Genomic DNA, 18,806 nt, shown 5'->3' with positions numbered 1-18,806 from the left:
CTTGGGGTGGGGCCAGGCAGAACAGGGGGGCGGTGTCCGCCATCGGGTCACGCCCCTGGGTGGGGTGTTGCCTTAAGCCCGCCCCCTCTGCCTCAGTTGACTGACTCCTGGCGTAGGAGACGCTAACTCTTTGCGGGTGCGCGCACACGTAAGGATGTAGTCCGCACACTGTGGAAGCCCGGGTACTTGGGAACGAGGTCCACACACTGGTCTGGTACCGGGATAGGTGGGGCGCAGCCATATATCAGAGCTGGAACCAGGATACCTTAGGTGTGTCACTGCACTTGGACACCGTGCCCTTCGTGGGCACTTTTATTTTATCCACCCTTCGCCAACACGTACAATTCAGGCGTACGGGGACATGACTTTTTTCTGCGGGCAGTCAGGGGTCAGGCACAGGACCCTGAGGGGAAGCAGGAGGCCAGCGAGGGTGCAGGTGTTGGCACGAGGCTGAAAAGTGCTCGGCGACCCGTTGGGGGAGAGGACTGCGGGCCGGCCTGCAGAGAGCTGAGTGCGGCCAGGCGCTGCTCTCGGGACACGTCCCCGCGCAGGTCCAGGAGGGCGGAGACGTGATCCTCGCTGTGGAGTTACGGGTGCGTTAGCCCCGCCCAGCCCCTCCTGGGTCTCCTCCCTTCCCGGCCCGTCTTCGCACCTCACATCGGGAAACTTTTGCCGCAAGCCTGCCACCTCGAGGCCAAGTAGCGTGGGGTCGCGGAGGTTCAGCAGCTCCCTCAATGCAAGCAGCACTGGCGCACACTGAACGCTCTCCTCCAGGCCCTGAGCACGCAGGGGGTGGTCTCTCTCCAGTCCTCGACCTCTATCGAATCACTAAGACTCCCGCCCATCCGCTCGTCCAGCAAATTCTCACCAAACCAAGGAAAAGCTCCTGAAGCTGGGCCGCATCGTGCTGCAGGCGCTCGGCCGCCTGGGTCCTCTCGTCAGCACCGCGGCAGACTAGGCGGCCTTGCATCAGCGCACGTAGGTACTGCAGCACCACCATATGCTCCGCCTCAGCCAGCAACAGCTGTGGGATCGCGATCAAATGGGTCCAGGATGTTTTTCCCATGGGCGCTTTGACACCCCCCACCCCCAGCCTTTCCCCACAGATACACCTGGACCGCGGGATTCCGCACGTGCCGAAAGTTCTGGCAGAATCGCGCCGTCCGGTCGCACACGTCATCCAGCAGCTCTGAGCTTGAGAGCCAGCGGCGCGAGGGCAGAGCCGCGAATAGGGGCTGGGAGCGGAGGTCAGAGACGCGGCTGGAGGGACTATTCAGACCCGGCATTCCCCGGCAGAGGCCCCCATGCATATGCTGTGTCTCCTCCTCCCAACCCCATCTCCCCCTGAAGCCTCACCTGTAGCTCCACCAGCAGCGCCTCCAACACCAGGCGACAGATCCTCCTCTGCAACTTGTCCAACTCTGCCTCCACCGGAGCCAAGACCCCTGGAACCACCCATTCGGGCTGCAGGACGGATACGGAGGAGCTGGACCGACCAAAAGGACGGATTCAGGACCAAGGCCAAGGCCCGAGAGGCCCTCTGTTGTCTAGCCACTCGGGCGCCACCTAGTGGCACAAGTGTGTCGCCTGAGGGGACAAGAAGGGCGGCTCCCTGCACTTCTGAAAGTGTGGACCCTGAGCTGAGGCTGAAGTGGTGGGCTCAGCGAGCTAGAAGGCACACATGCCACCTGGACCTGCCTCTAATTCGCGGTATGATCTTGAGCAAGTTATATCTTTCAGTTTGTTTCGGTAAGAGGAGAGAGTTAATCCCAGTCAGGAGGGAGTCAAAATCATCATTAACTTGTTTGTCCTCTCTTGTGCACACCCCAGAGAACATAAGACCCAAGAGGAAGGGAATATTTTTGTTATATTCACAGCGGTAATGCTAGACGTTACCTGGCACAGAATAGGGCCTTGATAAATATTTGTTGAATGAATGAATAATTGACACTCTGTGCCAGGTACTGTGGTAGGTACTTTATATCTGTAATCTCACGTGAGTCTCAGAAGGTCCATTATTACCCATATACCATTGATGACAGAAGCAAAATTCAGAGAGATTAGATAACTTGCCCAAGGTCACACAGCTAGTATTAGGAGAACTAGGGTTGGAACTCCAGGATTACGTGAGTCCAAAATTCCTAAAGGCCCAGTGTAGGCTAGATTCATACTGAATAGATGTTCAGTCAGGGGTTAGTGAAGGTGGGGTTCTGTGGGCACATCCTGGTACCTGAGTGCTAACTGGTGGTTGAGGGTGGCCAGTAGGTAGGGCACGTAGTGAGGGACCACTGCTTTCCCCCTGAGATGGTCTCGGGAGAATCGGATCAGAGCATCGCTGAAGCTGCAAAGAGCAGAGGGGGCTCCGGTACCTGCTGTCACTCTGGTGCAACCCCAGTCCTTAGAACTCTGGCTCCACCTCCAAGATACCCAAGGCCCTGTTTTGAAGGAGTCCTTTCCCATGGGTGTGACTGATCACTCAGAACCCCTTAGGGCTGCCCAGGAGCAGGGCCAGGAGTTGGGAGTGGGTCAGACCTCCGCAGGAAGGCGCTCAGTTCTGACAGTGCCATGCCATGCACCCGCCGCTGCAGTGACACACTGACCATTCTGGTCACACGAATGTTCTCTTCCAGAATCTACAGGTAGGGATGGCCAGCCGTTAGCGGAATCCTGGTCCTGCCCTCCCCTTTCCCTGTGAGGGCTGCCTCCAGGCCTCACCAATTTTCACCCACCTGCAGCACGATGGCTGGCAATGGCGAGTGATAGAAGCCAGACAGGTCTGTGTCAGGTTCTTGCTCTCGGCCCCATTCGACTACCTCCCCATCCAGTGCCTTCTGCAGCCACTGGGCCACATTTGCCTGGGGAAAGGGGGCAAGGTGCAGCAGGATGTAGCAGGGCACTGACACTGCTAGAGACAGGTAGATGCACGACCCCACAGATACAGGCCCACAGGTGGTGGCAGAACTGCTCTGAACCTGGGCCCCAACTACTCACCTGGACTTTGGCCACAAACGTTGCCTCTAACTGCTCGATGTTTTCCAGGGTCAGGAGGGGCTCCAGATCAGACACGTCAGCCTCAGGCCCTAACTCCAGGCTCCCCATCATTTCTGGCCTGGAGGTGGGTGGCCCAGTGTTACACGGAGCCTCCAACCTTTGATGTCCCCATGCCCTACTGCCCCAGAGATACTGACCCCTGGTACACATGCAGCGCCCAGTGCAGCAGGGTGAAGGTGTCGGCAGCTTCCAGCTCAGGCCCTTCTAGGAGTTGCTGCAGGCAGCGCCGCAGGCCGCCATGCAGGGTGTGGGCCCACAACTGGACAACTTTGTAGTGTGGTGGGCAGCAGGGTGCTACCAGAGCCTCAGCCATGGCCAACTCGGCTGGCAGAGCCACCCGTAGAGCCTCCAGCCACTCTGCTAGTGCCCCAGGCCCAGGCTGCAGAGATGTCCCGAAGTGGACCCGCTCCAAGCCCTGCTGTAGTGCACGCAGACAGCGCTGCCGCCAGTCCCGCGGAGCCTGCTCCAGGGAGGTGGTGCGCCCAGCATCCACCTCGGCCACACGCACGGCAGCCACCAGCAAGGCTGGGTCCTCCCGGGCCAGCTGCCCCGCAGCCCCTGCGGCCGCCTCCACAGCCTGGCCCAGAGCCTCAGCCAGAGGGCCCAGCCCCTCAAAGACTGGCAACTCCAGGCCCCCAAGAGGTACGCACGTCTCCTCTTGCAGCTGCTCCAGTTCCCGAAGACTCACATAGGCCTCCAAGAGCCGCTGGGCATCAATCAGGGTCTGTGTGTGGGCCACTGCAGCTGGCACTAATCAGAGAGAAGAGACAGCCTTGAGTCTAAACATTTCCACCTGTGCAGTGGGTATAGCAGTGGATATTGACGCCCTGGGGCTGGGGTAATGTGTAAAAGATTTAATAATCAGTACGTAGAGCACTGGCCAGTCTGAAAAGACCCAGAGAAGGGCCTACATGGTGGTTAGGGTATAAACCCTTGAGCTGATGAAACAGGAGGAAGGGAGGAACTTGGGGGAGGGAGTCATGCCAGTGGCTATTCGTCCACCCTGTTAGGGAAATAGTTCAGTATATAATAGCCAAGTTGGGCAGAGCCACAGGTGTCAGTCCTGACTCAGACATCCCATGCTTATGCTGTGCTTAGTTGCTTAGTCATGTCTGACTCTTTGTGACCCCATGGACTGTAGCCCACAGGGCTTCTCTGTCCAGTGAGATTCTCCAGGCAAGAATACTGAAGTGGGTTGCCATGCCCTCCTCCAGGGTATCTTCCCAACCCAGGGATTGAACCCAGGGATTGAACCCAGGTCTCCCTCGTTGCAGGTGGATTCTTTACTACTGAGCCACCTGGGAAGCCCAAGAGTACTGGAGTGGGTAGCCTATCCCTTTTCCAGAGGATCTTCCCGACCCAGGAATAAAACCAGGGACTCTTGCATTGCAAGGGGATTCTTTACCAGCTAAGCTACCAGGGAAGCCCTCCCACATTTGGAATCCCCAGAATGAACTAACAGGCACCCTGCTTCATACGTCACCTGAAGCTTGTATTACTCTCTGGGAGGTCCCCGATGTGTCCCTCCATGTAGTTTCCCACTGGTGTCCCAGCCCCTTGGTCAGCAACGACGCTTGTCAACTGGCTGGCAGAGGGCTGAGGCTGAGGGTTAGGCACACTCACCAGCTCGCAGCCGGGGCAGCAGCTGAGACAGGGCCTGCAGTTGTTTGTGCTGTACAACCTGCTCCCGCAGGGGTTCTAGGGTCTGCGCAGCCTCAGCCATATCCTGGAGCTGCCCACGAGCCTGGCCCAGGGCCTTGCGGGCTCCCCGCACAGCCTCGAGGGCCTGGGCCAGCTGCCACACCCCAGTCTTCACACCCTCCAGGTATGACTGCACCACCGACTGTGGGAGGGAGGCAGGCAGTTAGGCCTCGCCAGCCTTGCAGCTCGCCCCCAGCACTCCCGCCTCCTGCCCAGTGCCCACCTTGATGCGTGCTTCCAGAGAACAGGTTCGCTGCACCTCACGGCTCCGGTACTGGCCTAGCCTGGCCAGCTGCTCTGGCCGGTAGAAGATGCCTGAAGCCCATTTGAGTGCTGCACCCCGGGCCAGCTGCTCCGCCCTCTCCTGCTCCGGCCACTCCAGCCCTGGGCAGGAAGAGCCTGGGCAGCTGCATCAATTGGGCTAGGCCTGCAGGAAGCGGCTGCCAAATCTGCTCCCCTTCCTACCTCTCAGCCTGTCCCCCAGGGTGGTCTACTCCTCTCCCCGCCCTACAGAGCTCCAGCCAGACCCCAACCCACCATCCCCATCTTTCTTGCCACCATCCCTCCCTCGGCCCACGCAGAAGGGCTCATACCAGTGGGGAGTGTGGGTTGCCTTCTGTCCCTGGCTGCCGAGTCCATGGCTGGAGGAGCTGAAGCGGAGGTAGAAGTGAGGGCAAAGGTCCAGGTAAGAGCAGGCAGAGCGGGTGCTCCTCTGAGCTACTGTGTTCATCCAGGCCCCTCTGAGAAGGAGAAGGTTCTGGCCCCCTCAGGAAATGAGGGAGGTGGGAGAGATGGGGAGGCACCTGAGATGCCTTCGTCGACGAGGTTTCCCGGTTTTGCCCCCAAGATGTAAGTGGGGCAGGGTAGACAGGGGCCTCCGCTGGGCACCACTCCTGGGCACCACTCCTGGGCACCACTCTAAGCTGCAGAGGACAGTGTGATATGGAACTCACCAGGCTTGAGCAGGCGTCCAGTGCTCCCTCCTCCACAAAGAGCCTTGGCCTTGAGGATGGCCCTCTCCCCCGGCCGTCTCGGTAGAGTTGGATACTCCCTCCACTGGCTCACGAGGCCCACACCTCAGCCTGCCACAGCAGAATTCCTCACCCCAAGGAAGCCTCTGTCCCACCTCCCTCCTCAGGAGCCCCCTCCTCCCTCCAGGTCCCGCCCTCTCCAAGGCCACATGCAGAAAGGAAGGAAGCTGAGTCTCTAGTACTTTATTCCCAACAGGAAAGAGCATCTGCACTGTGGGACAGAGTGGGGAGGGCTGGGCGCCACTTCCTTGGGGGAAGGGGGGGTGTCCTCCCTGTGATCAATGAGTCTGGAGCAGCCTAGGCAGGACCTCCTATGCTCAGAACACAGACAGGAACTAGATGGCCCCAACCTGGGTGGAGAGGAAGGTGTGCCGATACGGATGCAGACAACATCACAGTGTGAAAACTGTGTTGACAGGCCATTAGAGGCAGGTGTGCCTCTGCAGAGGAGCAAGAAACCATAGGCTATTGTGAAGAGGGTGTGTGGTGGGAGATGGCAGAGAGGGGTGGAAGGGCTATGAAAGCTTGTTTGTCTTGGAGATAAAAGGAGCCATGGAAGGGACTGCTGCTGCTGCTTAGTTGCTTCAGTTGTGTCTCTGTGCGACTTTATGGACTGTAGCCCACCAGGCTCCTCTGTCCGTGGGATTCTCTAGGCAAGAATACTGGAGTGGGTTGCCATGCCCCCCTCCAGTGGAACAGACTACTAGGTAGTAATCATGCAGTGGACACTGGCTACCACACAAATCCACCCTTCAGGACAAAGACACTCATTCCCCTAGCTCCCTGAAATGTAGGCTAATGTGGTCTCAGATCTGAGTCTCTTGGTCAGTGTCAGGGTATAAAGGCCAGGTAGGCCTTGGAAGGGGTACCCCAGTTTCAGTGCTCCTAGAAGGACAGAGGCCTCCATTTTAACTTCCTCACAGTTTAATTCTCCTCTCTGCCCTGTTTGGCCTGTCTTACTTCCTTACAAGTGTGGCTTCTCAGTAAACTTCCTGCTGGCGCATCTCTTTCTCAAAGACTATTTTCCAAAGAACTTGACCTAAAATAAACCATAATAAATGACAATGTTAAAAATAACAAAATGATACTAGCAAACACATAATCCTTCCACATGCCAGAAACTGCTCTAAGAGCCTTACATATATTTACACATAGGTAAATATGTTTGCATTGGTTGAAAAGTGGTTTTAATCCCATGGACTCTGAGCACTGTAGTGTGGAGACAAGAGAAAGGTGAGGCTGAGATCACGGGAAGAGAGTGGGGATGCAGACAGGTGGCTAAGTTAGATGTAGTTAGTGCTTGCTGTTTGGCAGGAAGTGAAGGACAGGAATAGGGTAGGTGATCCCGAGACAGTGGGGCAGTCTTTTAGGAGCAGGTTTGGGAAAACACATTGGGTTCATCAGGCAGCAGGGTCTCCTCTCCTGAGATGAGGGCTGGGGCAGTTAGTGGAGTTGGGGCAGGTTTGCCAGCCAGGAAGGTTCCAGTGATTCCTCCTTACTACTCCTGGGGCTACCCAACGACTTCCTCCACTTGCTTTCTCGACCACACCTGTCTTCCGGGATCCTGGCGTTATTTTCGTCAGTTATTTTCGGCGGTTGGACATTTGTCGATGGTCCCTGAAGTTTTTCGGCCATGTCCGCTGAGAGGAATTGTGATGCACTCCCTGGAAGGGAATGAAGCGGAAGCGGAAGTAGCGAGGCTGGCGCCGGCGGCCGGGCGGCCAGGAACGGAAGCGGAAGTGGCGGCGGCGCCGGCCTGGCCTGGCCTGGCTGAGGGGAGGCGGCGGGCGGGCGCGATGGCGGAGGCCGGGCCACAGGCGCCGCCGCCCCCAGGCACCCCAAGCCGGCACGAGAAGAGCTTGGGACTTCTCACTACCAAGTTCGTGTCGCTTCTGCAGGAAGCCAAGGACGGCGTGCTTGACCTCAAGCTGGTGCGGCCCGGGCTAAGGGGCGACGGGGGGGATGGTGGACCAGGCCTGAGCCGGTAGAGGGAACCCCCGGGGCGGCCCAGCTGAGCCCTCAGAGCAGGCCGCCATACATGTGCTTCTCGCAAGCGGGAGGCTGGGAGCTGTTTCATTCATTCACCTGAGGCTGTTCATCGGATGTCAGCTTTGTGCCAGGCTTGGGGCTGCGGGTGCTAGTCCTCGTGGCCCTCCCCAGCAGGTGTGGAGAAAAGAGCATCAGAACATCAGCTCAGGCTTCGTCAAGCCTCTTCTCGCCCCACAGCCCTGAGCTGTTATAGTGCCTGAGGAGGAGGGCTAGAATTCAGGCCACCCCCTTTTCAGACTGCTCCAGACTGAGTCCCCCCTGAGAATGGGACTGAGCACTCTCCATTCTCTTCTCCCTGCCAGGCAGCTGACACCCTAGCTGTGCGCCAGAAGCGGCGGATATATGACATTACTAACGTGCTGGAAGGTATTGGGTTGATCGAGAAAAAATCCAAGAATAGCATCCAGTGGAAGTGAGTGGGGGCACCGGGGAGGGCAGTGGGATCTCCTACCCAGAAGTGTCAGGGGTGGAGGGTGGCAGAGAGAACAGGGGCCATGGGACCCAGAGTGCCAGGCAGCCCCTCTCAGCTCTCCTTCCTGGACTTAGGGGTGTGGGGCCTGGCTGCAATACCCGGGAGATTGCAGACAAGCTGATTGAGCTCAAAGCAGAGATCGAGGAGCTGCAGCAACGGGAGCAAGAACTAGACCAGCACAAGGTGTGGGTGCAGCAGAGCATCCGGAACGTCACAGAGGACGTGCAGAACAGCTGATATCCTCCTGTCGGCGGTCCTGGCTCCCGGGGAGTGGGCAGTGGGCCCTCTAGTCCAGCTGGGTTTGCTCGGTGGTCCCCTAGTCCCTGTCCCACTTGGGAGGATGGTCCTTCAGCTCCTGGCCAGGTTTCAGCCTCGGGTTCCCTCCTCGGAGCCTCTCCCCCCACAGTCTTGGCCTGTGATCCCTCCCCCATGTAGACCCCAGGCCTCAGGGCTTTTCTTTGTGAGCATGTATGTCAGACCTCTGCTGCAAAGCTGGGTCTTCGCTGTGGTCAGTCATCTGTCACCATAGGCAGGGCATCAGCCGTTCTCCTTAACCCCCACACCTTGGCCTACGTGACTCATGAGGACATCTGCAGATGCTTTGCTGGTGAGCAGAGCCTGGGTAGGGGGAGATGGGAGTGGGTCTGGGCTGAGCCACAGCCCTGAGCAGTGGACTCAGTGCTTGAGAGGTTTCCGTCTCTTAAGAGGGTTCCTGGGGCCTGCTCAAAGAAGAATCAGACAGAGTAAGTCCTGGATTTGAGGGTCTCTGGGACCCTATGGAGGCTAACCATGCTGAGAGGGTACAGGAAGCCTGGACTGGGTCCCTGGGTCAGCCCCCACCTGCACTGCCCACTAGGTTTGGCTTCTCAGGTGTGACAGAAGCATACGAGGGGAGAAAGTGTGTGCGCCTGTTCATGTATGCTTGCGTGCAGGGGGCAGTGGTGCCCACTTCCAACCTGTAGTTTAGTTGCACTATAGGTACAGGAACTTTTCCTTGTCCATCTTGCATCTCCCAGGCCGGTTCTGGGGAAGAGCTGTTGGCCTTGGCCAGAACATCTTTGTTTAGGGAGCAGCCCCATGAATCAAGTGAGGTGCCCATGACCACTAATCTTTTGGTCCATGTGTCTGAACCCAGATTTTCTGGTTACTGACCTCTGGGTTCTTAGGAGGAGAAAAGCTTTAGTTCTCTCCCCCAGCATTGATAGGGAGTGAATGAAGCCTACTGTCCAGCTCCTCCGGGACTATGATCTCCTTCCTTGTGAGGGATAGGCACCCCATTCCTAGTTCAAATTGAGCCCATGGGCCTTGATCCATCCTCTTTGTCATCCTAGGAGACACCCTCCTTGCCATCCGGGCCCCGTCGGGCACCAGCCTGGAGGTGCCCATCCCAGAGGTGGGTGCTCAGCCCAGCCGGGTGGGGTGGATTGAGGGCGGGTGCTCTCTGTGGAGCCCGATAAGTCCCGGGTGGGGCAGGTAAGGGGAGGCCTAGGGTTTGAAGTTATCTAGGAGAACGGGCAGCCCAGGGTGGGAGAGGACACTGGCCCTGGCCCAGGGTCAGGCCGGAGCCAAACCTGCTTCCAATTCCACCTGTCCTCCATCTCCACCTCCAGGGCCTCAATGGGCAGAAGAAGTACCAGATTCACCTGAAGAGCGTAAGCGGCCCCATTGAGGTGCTTCTGGTGAACAAGGAGGCATGGAGCTCACCGCCCGTGGCGGTGCCTGTGCCACCACCTGAAGACCTGCTCCAGAGCCCGCCTGCTGTCTCTACCCCTCCGCTTCTGCCCAAGCCTGCCCTGGCCCAGTCCCAGGATGCCTCACGTCCAAGCAGTCCCCAGGCGACCACCCACAACCTTATCCCCAGCAGCACCGAGGCCCAGGGGGTGGCTGGTCCAGCAGCTGAGATCCCAGGTGAGGCACAAGGGGTATGTGGTAATGAGGGACTTGGGGGCCCAAGAAGGAATATTTCTGTGTGACAAGATGAAATACTCAAGAGTTAGATGAAACCCTGTAGGGGTTATTTTACCCACCCACCTCCACCCCACTGGCCTCTATTTGCTGGTGTAGCCAATGAGCCCTTTTTAACAGGGACATTCTGACCGAAGGGGCATTAGTGGTGGCAGTTTTCCCCCAGGTCTGCCTGTGTCTCACTTGCCCTGACACCCCTCTTGAAGCGTGGTTGCAGCAGTCATATCCATGAGTCTCCCTCCTGTGGGCTTCATGCCCCATTTCCTTCAGTGACTAATTTTCACACTACCTTTCTGGGAGTGGTGAGCATGCCTAAGTCTCCTTGGGCCGAGAAACCAGGGCCATATTCATCCTGGCTGTGGATTCTAGCATGGCCAGCTTCAAATCCTGCTTCCTGTTCCTGAGTGACCAGGTTTGGGGGATGTGGCTGCAGTGAGTGGAGGCCATGGAACCGAGAACAAGGACAATGGTGAGCTCAGCTCCCTCCCGCTGGGCCTGGCAGCTCTGGACACCCGGCCACTGCAGTCCTCTGCCCTGTTGGACAGCAGCAGCAGCAGCAGCAACAGCAGTTCATCTGGACCCAACCCTTCTACCTCCTTTGAGCCCATCAAGGCAGACCCCACAGGTGGTGAGTACTTGTTCCCTTGGGAGCAGGGAGAACCCAGCCTCAGAAAGACCTAGTTCAGTAGAATCAGGCCTGGAACCGAATTCTCCTGTCTCCTCTGCCAAAGCTGGCCAGCTCCCTGCCATCAACTAGAGCTCTGCCAGCCAAGGTGAGGAGCCTGGCCTCTGGCTTGGTGCTGGTGCCCCTTTGCCCCCTTTCCTGGTCCTCCCTCAAGCCCTGCCTGCCACCCCTTGGACTCAGGTCTCAGGAAGGCATGAGCGCTCTCCTAGGGAATGGGCTGTGGTATGGTCCTCAGGCCCCAAAGTAGGGCAGTGAGTGTCTTAAGAGAGACAGTGTCATCTGTTTGGTGTCTCCTCGTCATCCTGTGACTTGAGTGTTTGCTTTTTCCAGGACTCATTCTCTCTGCCCTCGAGCACTGCTAAGTCTTTCATTAAATGACACTTCATCCCCTGTGTCCCCCTCTCTCACCTTCCCTATTATCTCTGTGTTTAGACTCCTTGAAAAAGTCATCTCCATTCTATTCCATATCCTGGTCCCTGGTCAAGCTTCAGGTTGCAGCAGTCAGGACCCCAGCCCTAACTCCTCCACCCCATTCCATACTAGTGTTGCTCTTGATCGATCACCCAGCCCTGCCCAGCCAGCTTCAGCAGGTTTCTCAGTGATTTGCTCTGGTCCTCTCTTGCTCTGTGTTGATGCTCTTTTCCCTCTTTAGCATCCATAATGTCAGCTTTTGGCTCTTCTCTGTTAACTGACTTCTCCTCCTGACCTCTCCTTGGCATTTTTTTACATCTGGCTTCCCAGATCTCTGGCCCATGGCACACTTGTGGAGGGCCCTAGTTCTGGGTAGGTGAATCCCACCCTTTATCTTTCCTAGGTCTTTTGCCTGAACCTTACCTCTTGTGTCCATATGCCCTCTGCACATCCAAAGGGCACTTCATTTCTATGTGTCCTCAACTGAAACTTGTTTTTCCACCTCTGTGCGTACCCGACCATTGGCCCTAGTCCCCCAGACCTGACACCCTGGTGTCATTCATGCTGTCTCCTTCTTCTGCTCCCCACCCCACATCAGCTAAATGAATTCTCTCCCAGACATCCTCCATGGATGGCCTCATGTAGCCTAACACTCAGGATCACTGCCACTATCTCTGTCCTAAGTTCTTCAACATCGTCGTCTTTACCCTGACTGATTTCTGAAACACACCCTGACTGGCTTTTCTCTATTTGCAAAAATTCTTTTAACAGCTCCCTAAGGTATACTGGATAAAACCAGAGCCCCTAAACCTGGCATATGAAATCCCTGCTGACCAGGCTCCAGCACGTGTTCCCTGTTTCCCACGTGTGTCCTGGTTAGACTTTTGTAGCAGCATCATCACCCTGTAGCACTGTTCCCTATTTAAGAGTGCCTCCTCCTCTGCCAGGTGACCTGGCCTGGGGTGTGGTCTTAGCCTGGCACCAAGTAGGTGCTTAGCTAGGGCAGGGATGTACAGGACATCCTTTCATCACACAGGGCATCCTCCATCAGACAGCATCCTCCTCATCAGACAGGGTATGCGCTCTGAACCTAGAAATGAAAGGGGGGGATGTTGTCTTTCTGCTGAACCGCTGAGTTAGAAGCACTGTACCGATAACTTAACAGTGGGCCTTTGGCACAGAGAAATTAAGATCTAGTAAGGGAAACTGACAGTGCCAGCTTGGCCTGGTGCGGGGCCTACATCTCAGCTATATGGCACCCCTGGGTGGGTGGTATAGGATCTGGGGAAGCAAGGGCTAGAGTGGAACTGGGCTGGACCTCTGGTCCCTTGATCGTGGTTTTCTTGTCTTTCAGTTTTGGAACTCCCCAAAGAGCTGTCAGAAATCTTTGATCCCACTCGAGGTAGGGCTGTGTTCCTCCCTGGGGCCGGGGTAAGGGGCCCAGCTCATTGGGTCTTAGAGCTGTTTTCTTGCCCTTCTGAGGACCTTATGGTTGTGCCTGTTACCTGGGCAAAGTTATCAGAGTTCCTGGTGGGTGTTTCGGCGGTTCCCTTCATGAACTTTGGTTGGTGGAGAAGGGGGGAGCCAGGATGTAACTGAGCTCTCTCTCTGTCCCCAGAATGCATGAGCTCAGAGCTCTTGGAGGAGCTGATGTCCTCAGAAGGTAGGTGGCCCAGCAAGGTAGGGGGTGAGTGTGTGTGGGCAGAGTTTGGGTGGCCATGGATGGAGCCTCGGCTGTGGGGCCTCAGCTTGTTGTTCTCTGCAGTGTTTGCACCCCTCCTCCGCCTCTCTCCGCCCCCTGGAGACCACGATTACATCTACAACCTGGACGAGAGTGAAGGTGTCTGTGACCTCTTTGATGTGCCTGTTCTCAACCTCTGACTGACAGGGGCATGCCCTTTGTGGCTGGGACACAGACTGACCTGGGGGCTGCCTGGGGACCTCTCCCCACCTGACTCCCCCACAGCTTGAGAGCCACAGACTTCTGGCTTCCCCAGCCTTCCCTCACTGCACAGTTCTGGCCCCAAGTCCTGCTCCTGCAAGTCCACCTGTTCTGTGCTGGGAGAGCCGGGGAAAGGAGCATAGCCCCCTCCACCATGGAGCCAAAGTGTTTGCCTCTCCTTTTGGGGGGCCTTACCCTACCTGGTATCCTCCTCGAGCCCTCCCTGAGTTCAGGTTCAGCTGCCACCCAGTGGCACAGAACCAAGGACCCTCCATCACCCTCACAGGGCTGCTTGTCCATTCCCATTGCCCTGTACCTGCCAGGCCTTCCCCCTTCCAGGAGGAAGTCTGGGGTGGGGATGGGCACATGCCAGCACCACCCCTGGCCTCCTTAACTTCTCCCCATGCCCAATCACACACCTCCTCCTGGACTTCTCGTGTGCCCCCTCTTCTGCTGGGCTCTTGGCCCTGAGGACCTTTTGACATGGGGGTGCTAACAGGAAGGAATGGCAATTTCTAGCTAAGAATCTGGGCTGCTGAGTCCCTAAGGATTGGCCCAGCCTCCCTCTGCCCCATAGCCCCCCTCTTGTTTATTCATTTACCCTCATTTAGAGCCATTTGCAGAGATTTAGAAAGATTTGCAGTAACGGATGGATTCCTATATAAAGATTATTTTTATACTTTTTTCAACAAAAGGAAATTGTAATATTTGTACAGTGTCCAAGTGAATAAAGATCGTGCCTAAGGCTATCTTTGATCTGGTTCTTTCAGGGCCCTTCCCTGGGACTGTGCTGGGTTGGTGGTGGAACTGGGCGGGTCAACTTGGGAAAGGAAGTGTGGCTGTGCTGACAGCCCGCCCTCAGCACCCCCACCTGCCGCACCTTGGGGCGGGGCGGGGCCTCCTTGGTGGGGCGGGGCAGGGCAGGCGCTCTCCTATCCTCGGGACTCCAACCCGGAACTGGCCTTGGATCCGGCTCCCTAGGGAAGGCCGCGGCACCTCGTTGCGAGTGGGAGCCTGAGCCACGGGAGCCAAGCCTCGGGCTGAGGAACGCCTTCGTTCCCAGAGGCCCCAGGCCAGGTGTGCTCTCAGCAGAGGTGGCACATCTGGAAAGTATAGGGCCCCCACGGCTAGACCATGGCGCCCCCGCGGAATGTGGTGAAGATCGCCGTCCAGATGCGTGACGCCATCCCGCAGCTCATCCAGCTGGACCAGGTCACGAGGCCTGGCTGGCCTCCATCCACCCCACCACCTACCTCCGGGTCGCCCCCTTCCCCTCGAATAGCCCACCCCGCCCCTCCCCAGGCTCCTCCCCAACCTCTTCCCACTCCCATCCCGTGAGTGACTCTTCCGCTTATAGGCAAAACCCCTGGCTGCTGTGCTGAAGGAGGTGTGCGACGCGTGAGTGCGGGTCCCCGCGGGCGCGAGTAGGGGATGGGGGGCGGGGGGCAGGAGGGAGAGGGCGCCCCCTACCTGCCTCACGGAGCCTCTGCTGCCTGCAGGTGGAACTTGCCTCACCCTGAGCGCTATGCCCTGCAGTTTGCGGATGGGCACCGGACATACATCACCGAGAACGTGAGTCCCCTCCGCTCCGCCCCACATTCCACCCTGTGATCCCTTCTAACTCTGGCTCCGACTCGCAGTCATCGTCCCTCTCTCTGCAACCTGATCTTTTACTGACTACCAAATTCTCCCTTCTTGACAGCCCCAACTAAACAGTCCTCAAGGCTCTTGACTTCTTTCCGTTCTCTGCCATCTTTTCCAGAACCGCATGGAGATCAAGAATGGCAGCATCCTGTGCCTCAGCACGGCCCCAGTAATGCCCCTCCGACCCCGCCCTCCTTCCCTGCCCCTCTGCTGTGCCTCTTTTCTGCAACTGGCGACTGGGGGCCCAGTCCCAGCTCCAGCCCAGAAGTGCCCCACCTAGTGGACACCCGCGTCCCCACAGCCCCCAGTTCCCTCTCCTTACCTCCTCACCTGTGCTCTGCCCTTGCTCCCACCCCGCCAGGACCGCGAGGCTGAGCGGCTGTTGCGGGGGCTGCAGAGCGAGAGTCGTGAAGGGCGCCGGGAAGCCCTACGGCACCTCCTCCTGCTGTCCCCAGACCTGACCTTCGCCCGGGAGGTCATCAGCCGTGATGGGCTTCAGAGACTGGGCACCATCATTGAGGATGGGGACGAGTGAGCCCAGGGCTGTGGTGGGCGGGGGACATGGTGGGACCGCAGATCCCGGTCTGGCTCTGCTCAGCCTCCGATGTCCTTCCAGCTTAGGAGAGGTGCTGGCCCTCGCACTGAGGGCCTTCTTGGAGCTTATGGAGCACGGCGTGGTGTCCTGGGAGACACTCAGCATCCCCTTTGTTAGGAAGGTGGGTGGGCTTTCGGGGAAACAGGTGGGGGTGGTGGAGAGGTGTCAGGGCCTGGCCTTCCACAGTGATGAGGTGGTGACAGCCTCTGCTCCGCCAAAGGTGGTGTGCTACGTGAACATGAACCTGATGGATGCCTCTGTTCAGCCCTTGGCCCTGGGCTTGCTGGAGAATGTGACCTTGAGCAGCCCTACCCTGGGCCAGCTGGTCAAGAGCGAGGTGCCACTAGACAGGCTGCTGGTGCACCTACAGGTGTAAGTGTCTGAAGGTGGGGGACCAGGGAGGAGAGCAGAACTGGGCCCTGGATGGCCGGCTGAGCCCTCTTTTTGACCCAGGATGAACCAGCAGCTGCAAACCAAGGCCATGGCACTGCTGACGGCTTTGCTACAGGGGGCCACCCCTGCAGAACGTAAGGTGGGCATCCATCCAGTGACTGGATGGGGTGGGCAGGAGCTGGTGGGTGCTGGGCTCAGCAGTGGGCCGAAAAGATGGGCGCTCATGGTGGGGCTAAATCACACAAGCCCCCTTCCCACCCACCAGCACATGCTCGACTACCTGTGGCAGAGAAACCTTCGCCAGTTCATCTACAAGGTAGGAAGGACCAGGCCTGGCAGACCCCTCCCCACTCCTCTCCTTGCAAGCTCACGCTCACAGCCGTGGACTGGCTGTCCTTCAGAACATCATCCACAGTGCAGCGCCACTGGGCGACGAGATGGCTCACCACCTGTACGTACTGCAGGCCCTGATGCTGGGGCTGCTGGAGCCACGCATGCGGACACCACTGGACCCCTACAGTCAGGTAGGTGCCTTGGGCATACAGAAGGCTGGGGCTGGCCGGAGTTTGGCCTTGAATCTTCCATCTTGCCACCACTCCAACAATGACCCCAGGAGCAGCGGGAGCAGCTGCAGGCCCTGCGCCAAGCTGCCTTTGAGCCGGAGGGGGAGTCCCTGGGCCCCGGGCTGAGTGCTGACCGTCGCCGTTCCCTGTGTGCCCGCGAGTTCCGCAAACTGGGCTTCTCTGTGAGTGACCCCTACCCAGCCCCCTGCCCCCTGCCTCCACCCAGGGCTGCTGCTGCTGCTCCAGAGGGCTGGGACCTTCCTCAGCTGCCTCTCCCCTGCCCCCCAGAACAGCAACCCTGCACAGGACTTGGAGCGTGTGCCCCCTGGCCTGCTGGCCCTGGACAACATGCTCTACTTCTCCAGACAGGCACCCAGCGCCTACAGCCGGGTCAGTGGGGGGGGGGTGGGGTATGGATGAATGGGGCACAGGGCACCTAGGTGGGGCCTCCCGGGGCTTAGTCATGACTCCCCAGCCCACCCTGTGCTCCCACCTCCTCAGTTTGTGCTAGAGAACAGCAGCCGTGAGGACAAGCACGAGTGCCCCTTTGCGCGGAGCAGCATCCAGCTGACCGTGCTGCTGTGTGATCTGCTCCATGTCGGGGAGCCCTGTGAGTGGCGCTGGGCACAGCGTGTTCAGGAACGGGGGACGGAAGGGCAGAGAGGGCCAGGGGTGGCACACATTATCTCCCTGAGCCCCTCCTGCCCCCCCGCTCCAGGTTCCGAAACAGCCCAGGACTTTTCACCCATGTTCTTTGGCCAAGACCAGAGCTTCCATGAGCTCTTCTGTGTGAGCATCCAGCTGCTGAATAAGACCTGGAAGGAGATGCGGGCCACTCAGGAGGACTTCGACAAGGTGCGGAGGGCGGCAGTGGGGAGACCCGGGCCAAGGCAGAGGTGGTTCTGGGGTCGGGGCCTGGAATTCAAGCCCTGAGCTCAGCTTGGGATGGCCCCAGGTCATGCAAGTGGTGCGGGAGCAGCTGGCCCGCACGCTGGCCCTGAAGCCCAGCTCTCTGGAGCTCTTCCGAACGAAGGTGAACGCACTCACCTACGGGGAGGTGCTGCGTCTGCGGCAGACTGAGCGGCTGCACCAGGAAGGCACGCTGGCCCCTCCAATTCTGTGAGTCACGGGGGTGGATCCCAGGCCTAGTCCCCCCCTGCCCTGCTGCCTCGCCCAGGACCAGCCATCCAGCTCAGTGAGCCCCCTCCCCTGCACGCAGGGAGCTTCGGGAGAAGCTGAAGCCGGAGCTCCTGGGCCTGATCCGCCAGCAGCGTCTTCTCCGCCTCTGCGAGGGGACCCTCTTCCACAAGATCAGCAGCCGGCGGCGCCAGGGTCACTGTGTGGGCGGTGGTGGGGCTGGAGGGTGGCTGGGTGGGGCTGGGGAGGCCCTCTCATTGCTCCCCCCTCCCCCTTTCCACCCACAGACAAGCTGTGGTTCTGCTGCCTGTCCCCCAACCACAAAGTGCTGCAGTACGGGGATGTGGAGGAGGGATTAGGCCCGCCGACCCCCGAGAGCCTGCCCGAGCAGCGTGAGGAGGGCATGGGGGCGGGCAGACACCTGTGCTCCCCCGAGCTGCCCAACCCCGGGGCCGCCAGGGGTCCTAGTGGTCAACCCAGCCTTTTTCCTGCAGTTCCTGTGGCCGACATCAGGGCACTGCTGACAGGCAAGGACTGCCCCCACGTCCGGGAGAAGGGCTCTGGGAAGCAGAACAAGGTGAGTGCAGTGGGCGCCAGGGCTACTTCCCACCGGCCCCTGCTCAGCGCTCCTGGTTCCCTTGCTTCTACAGGATGTCTGTGAGTTAGCTTTCTCAGTCAGCTATGACCATGGGGAGGAGGAGGCATACCTCAACTTCATTGCCCCGTCCAAACGGGAGGTGAGTATCTGGGCAGGCTGAGCAGATGGGCAGGGGAACAGATGGGCAGGGGGAGAAATGGAGAGGCCCTCATGGAGCTGGCCCCATCCCCAGTTCCACCTGTGGACAGATGGGCTGAGCGCCCTGCTGGGCAGTCCCATGGGCAGTGAGCAGACACGGCTGGACCTGGAGCAGCTGTTAACCATGGAGACCAAGCTGCGGCTGCTGGAGCTGGAGAATGTGCCCATCCCTGAGCAGCCACCCCCTGTGCCCCCGCCCCCCACCAACTTCAACTTCTGTTATGACTGCAGCATTGCCGAACCTTGACAGTGAGGTTGGCCAAGGGCCACAGCTGCTGCCACTGTGGTGGCCACAAAGGGTGGAAGGGGAGAAGCACAGGCACCTTGACCAGCAGAGGCTGCAGCAGAAATAAAAGTCTGCTTGGCTCTTA

General features: G+C 58.6%; 3 protein-coding genes across 57 annotated transcripts; 2 read left to right on the top strand and 1 right to left on the bottom strand.

The window, feature by feature from the left end:
- Positions 1 to 262: 262 nt before the first annotated feature.
- On the bottom strand, positions 263 to 7,364 carry EXOC3L1 (exocyst complex component 3 like 1). 50 transcript variants are annotated; one of them, XM_081513160.1, is made up of 16 exons: positions 7,333 to 7,364; positions 6,744 to 6,822; positions 5,706 to 5,834; positions 5,346 to 5,509; positions 4,976 to 5,136; positions 4,675 to 4,894; positions 3,189 to 3,801; positions 2,992 to 3,109; positions 2,730 to 2,855; positions 2,533 to 2,633; positions 2,231 to 2,341; positions 1,357 to 1,486; positions 1,113 to 1,235; positions 869 to 1,024; positions 653 to 777; positions 263 to 579 (listed from the first exon to the last, which is right to left on the bottom strand). In XM_081513160.1, the coding sequence occupies exons 4-16, from the start codon at positions 5,389 to 5,391 to the stop codon at positions 390 to 392; spliced, it is 2,220 nt and encodes a 739-aa protein (XP_081369286.1). In that variant the 5' UTR covers positions 5,392 to 5,509; positions 5,706 to 5,834; positions 6,744 to 6,822; positions 7,333 to 7,364; the 3' UTR covers positions 263 to 389. The 50 variants fall into 50 exon arrangements, 49 of the variants coding, with proteins under 49 accessions (XP_081369286.1, XP_081369283.1, XP_081369264.1 ...); XM_081513157.1 differs by having other exon boundaries at positions 5,346 to 5,492; XM_081513138.1 differs by having other exon boundaries at positions 4,976 to 5,151; positions 5,346 to 5,402.
- A 166-nt stretch (positions 7,365 to 7,530) lies between these two features.
- On the top strand, positions 7,531 to 14,056 carry E2F4 (E2F transcription factor 4). 2 transcript variants are annotated; one of them, XM_081513232.1, is made up of 10 exons: positions 7,531 to 7,714; positions 8,135 to 8,244; positions 8,379 to 8,540; positions 8,868 to 8,911; positions 9,636 to 9,697; positions 9,915 to 10,212; positions 10,703 to 10,897; positions 12,720 to 12,767; positions 12,984 to 13,028; positions 13,131 to 14,056. In XM_081513232.1, the coding sequence occupies exons 1-10, from the start codon at positions 7,580 to 7,582 to the stop codon at positions 13,244 to 13,246; spliced, it is 1,215 nt and encodes a 404-aa protein (XP_081369358.1). In that variant the 5' UTR covers positions 7,531 to 7,579; the 3' UTR covers positions 13,247 to 14,056. The 2 variants fall into 2 exon arrangements, with proteins under 2 accessions (XP_081369358.1, XP_081369357.1); XM_081513231.1 differs by having other exon boundaries at positions 10,682 to 10,897.
- Positions 14,057 to 14,272: 216 nt separating this feature from the next.
- ELMO3 (engulfment and cell motility 3) lies at positions 14,273 to 18,806 on the top strand. Of its 5 annotated transcripts, none has more exons than XM_081513187.1 (20): positions 14,273 to 14,384; positions 14,665 to 14,705; positions 14,807 to 14,879; positions 15,070 to 15,120; positions 15,313 to 15,482; positions 15,568 to 15,667; positions 15,767 to 15,918; positions 16,000 to 16,078; positions 16,205 to 16,255; positions 16,341 to 16,463; positions 16,553 to 16,684; positions 16,791 to 16,892; positions 17,004 to 17,112; positions 17,221 to 17,357; positions 17,458 to 17,621; positions 17,722 to 17,834; positions 17,927 to 18,031; positions 18,134 to 18,216; positions 18,290 to 18,376; positions 18,470 to 18,806. In XM_081513187.1, the coding sequence occupies exons 4-20, from the start codon at positions 15,076 to 15,078 to the stop codon at positions 18,680 to 18,682; spliced, it is 1,965 nt and encodes a 654-aa protein (XP_081369313.1). In that variant the 5' UTR covers positions 14,273 to 14,384; positions 14,665 to 14,705; positions 14,807 to 14,879; positions 15,070 to 15,075; the 3' UTR covers positions 18,683 to 18,806. The 5 variants fall into 5 exon arrangements, with proteins under 5 accessions (XP_081369313.1, XP_081369312.1, XP_081369315.1 ...); XM_081513186.1 differs by having other exon boundaries at positions 14,273 to 14,519; positions 16,404 to 16,463; XM_081513189.1 differs by having other exon boundaries at positions 14,273 to 14,519; positions 18,486 to 18,806.

This window comes from Giraffa tippelskirchi, chromosome 7 (assembly GCF_054371585.1).
Source record: "Giraffa tippelskirchi isolate mGirTip1 chromosome 7, T2T-mGirTip1v1.2.pri, whole genome shotgun sequence".
Lineage (NCBI taxonomy): Eukaryota > Metazoa > Chordata > Mammalia > Artiodactyla > Giraffidae > Giraffa > Giraffa tippelskirchi.
The sequence above is the reverse complement of the archived record's forward strand: the minus strand, read 5'-3'. Positions and strand labels throughout refer to the sequence as shown.